Below are 2,403 nucleotides of genomic sequence, written 5' to 3'. Positions count from 1 at the left end.
TCGACTTCTTCTATCTTGACTCTCTCAAACCTTCCCAAGATTATCCAAGATATTCTTCTTTGTAAGAACAGTAAATGGGTTTTCCACATGGTTAAGTTGTTTTTAATTAAAAATTAAAATAGCTTTATCGGTTTTCAGGTTAAAAGCAGAGGAAACCATTTTGATTAACTTATTTAAATTGGATTGTTTTGGGCCAGTTTTTTAAGTTTCAACAGGTTCAAAGGATAAAACAGACAAATAAGCTGATAAAAAGAAAACAAGCTGAAAAAAAAGCATTTAAATTGATACCAAACTACGTACAAACTACAAAGAATATGTTTTTAGTCTTTCTATCTAGCGAACATAGTTATTAGTCAACATTGGAATGAATAATGTATAGTTTATACTCAAATAAGTAATCATGTTACCAAATACCAAATAAGGCTATCCGGAGTCGTTAAGCCGGAAAAAGGCATGGTCTCTGGCCACGTCACTATCAACCACGACGGCAAACGCGCCACCTTGTGGTGGTGTTTACGTGGAAGCCGGATACATCAGCACCTCATCCTATTATATATGAAGTGTGTTCCTTAAGATAAATATCGACTATATATACTTTCCTTTTACATCTAATTTGGCTTTTTTTTTTTAATCATATTTAATACATAAAACTTTATAATATTAATAAAGAAAAATAAAATTGTATTACGCTCACTAATTCACTCCATAGTACTAAACTTGAGCTCTGTAATTAAACTTTGGTAACTTGGTTTTAAAATGACATCAAGTTTTAAGTAAAAATCACCCCTCTTTTATAACATCTAGTTTGACACATTGTTCAATTAAAGTAGGTATTTTAAAGCTCAAATCTTGACAGTTTTATTTGTCCTTGTCGAATAGAATACTAGTATATGCTTGCATGTGATATATATAAAGCGAATGGCTTGAACTCGTGTGTATTGTGATCAACGACCATAGTTTTTTGACGTTGAGCTTCAAGATTTGAAGAAGTCAATTTTCATGGAGTTTCGTGCTGGTTGTGTTGTTCGTTATCTTATCGTTTCCAGTTTTGTAGCAAGCGGCTATGGTGTCACCTTCTCTTCCCTTCACAAGACTGTTGTACTCTCAGCTTCTTCCCCAAAAGGCCATGGTTCTCTCTCTCTCTCTCTCTCTCTCTCTCTCTCTCTCTCTCTCTCTCTCTCTCTCTCTCTCTCACACACACACACACACACACACTTACTTGGAGTCTCAGCTTGTTCCCCAAATCTTGCAGTTCTAACAGCTGGGGAGGATGAACTCACAATCACATGGGCATTCAACGAAACATTCCCAGCGGGCATAGACTCGAGCTACAAGACCATCAAAGTGAAGCTATGCTATGCACCAGTTAGCCAGAAAAACCGACCATGGCGCAAAATAGTTGACGAGCTTAACAAGGACAAAACATGTCAACACAAGATCGTTGAAAGGCCTTACACCCCTTCAAATAATTCATTCACTTGGAGAATTGAAAGAGATGTCCCTTCTGCTTCGTTCTTTGTGAGGGCATACGCGCTTGATAGTCAACAAGTCCAGGTAGCCTATGGTCAAAACACGGATGCAACCAAAGTTACTGACTTGTTTCATGTTGAAGCGATCACGGGTCGCCATGTGTCGATTGATGTTGCATCGATTTGTTTTTCTGCATTTTCGATTGTTTCGTTGGTTGGGTTTTTCTACATGGAGAAGAGAAAGGCGAAGGTTGTACAAGATAAGTGAGGGTCGAATGGAGGAAACACACAAGAATTCGTTTTTTTGTCAAGTTTAGTGAAAACGAGTGTTGTGTTTTCACAAAGTTAAAATCTTTCTATATCTAGAATGATTTTATATTAAACCAAACGTTATAATAAGGTTTCCAAACAAATAGAAACTTAACCAAAAATCCAAAAGAAATAATAAAAAACGTTAAATAAATTTAAATATATTAAAAAAATGTTAAGGTTTAAGTCACTTTTAGTCATTGAATTTTTTTTGGTGCTTTATTTTGATGATTATACTTTTTTTAAACTATCATTGATCATTGAACTTATTTTTTTTTATTCGTTTTAGTTATTCTAACCGGTAATACTCGGTGTATAAAATGGAACCACATAGTCAATATTATAATTAATCATTGATTTTTTTTTGTATTTTATTTTAATCATTATACTTTGTTTAGGTTATAGTTGGTCAACGTATAATGACCAAAATAAGAAATCCAAAAAAATCTAGTGACTAAAAATGACCCAAACCAAAAATAATATGTTGCACATAAGTTTCATTTGATCGATTAAGCCTCGTCAATAATCAATTTATGCCTTCTGATTCAGGCATAAGTTTAGTCCTATAATTATGAGTAGTTTTTTTTTTATCCTTATATGTTCTTTATATATACTCATAATAAGA

The 2,403-nt window shown here is 33.7% G+C and overlaps 1 protein-coding gene across 1 annotated transcript; it reads left to right on the top strand.

Annotated features, from left to right (window-relative positions):
- Window positions 1-895: 895 nt before the first annotated feature.
- On the top strand, window positions 896-1,868 carry LOC145052297 (high-affinity nitrate transporter 3.1-like). The gene is made up of 2 exons (XM_079000100.1): window positions 896-1,129; window positions 1,253-1,868. Exons 1-2 carry the CDS (start codon window positions 1,000-1,002, stop codon window positions 1,735-1,737), a joined length of 615 nt encoding a protein of 204 aa, XP_078856226.1. The 5' UTR covers window positions 896-999; the 3' UTR covers window positions 1,738-1,868.
- The last annotated feature ends 535 nt before the right edge of the window (window positions 1,869-2,403 follow it).

The sequence above is a fragment of the Lactuca serriola genome, chromosome 5 (genome assembly GCF_051521515.1).
Source record: "Lactuca serriola cultivar US96UC23 chromosome 5, Lser_US96UC23_V15, whole genome shotgun sequence".
In the NCBI taxonomy this organism is placed as follows: Eukaryota; Viridiplantae; Streptophyta; class Magnoliopsida; order Asterales; family Asteraceae; genus Lactuca; species Lactuca serriola.
Note: the sequence above shows the minus strand (reverse complement) of the source record. Positions and strands in the feature narration are given on the sequence as shown.

Coding starts and splice junctions, on each gene's coding strand:
- LOC145052297 (XM_079000100.1), top strand. CDS start 1,000: ATGGAGTTTCGTGCTGGTTGTGTTGTTCGTTATCTTATCGTTTCCAGT. Junction 1,130..1,252: donor TTCTTCCCCAAAAGGCCATG/GTTCTCTCTCTC, acceptor CAAATCTTGCAG/TTCTAACAGCTGGGGAGGAT.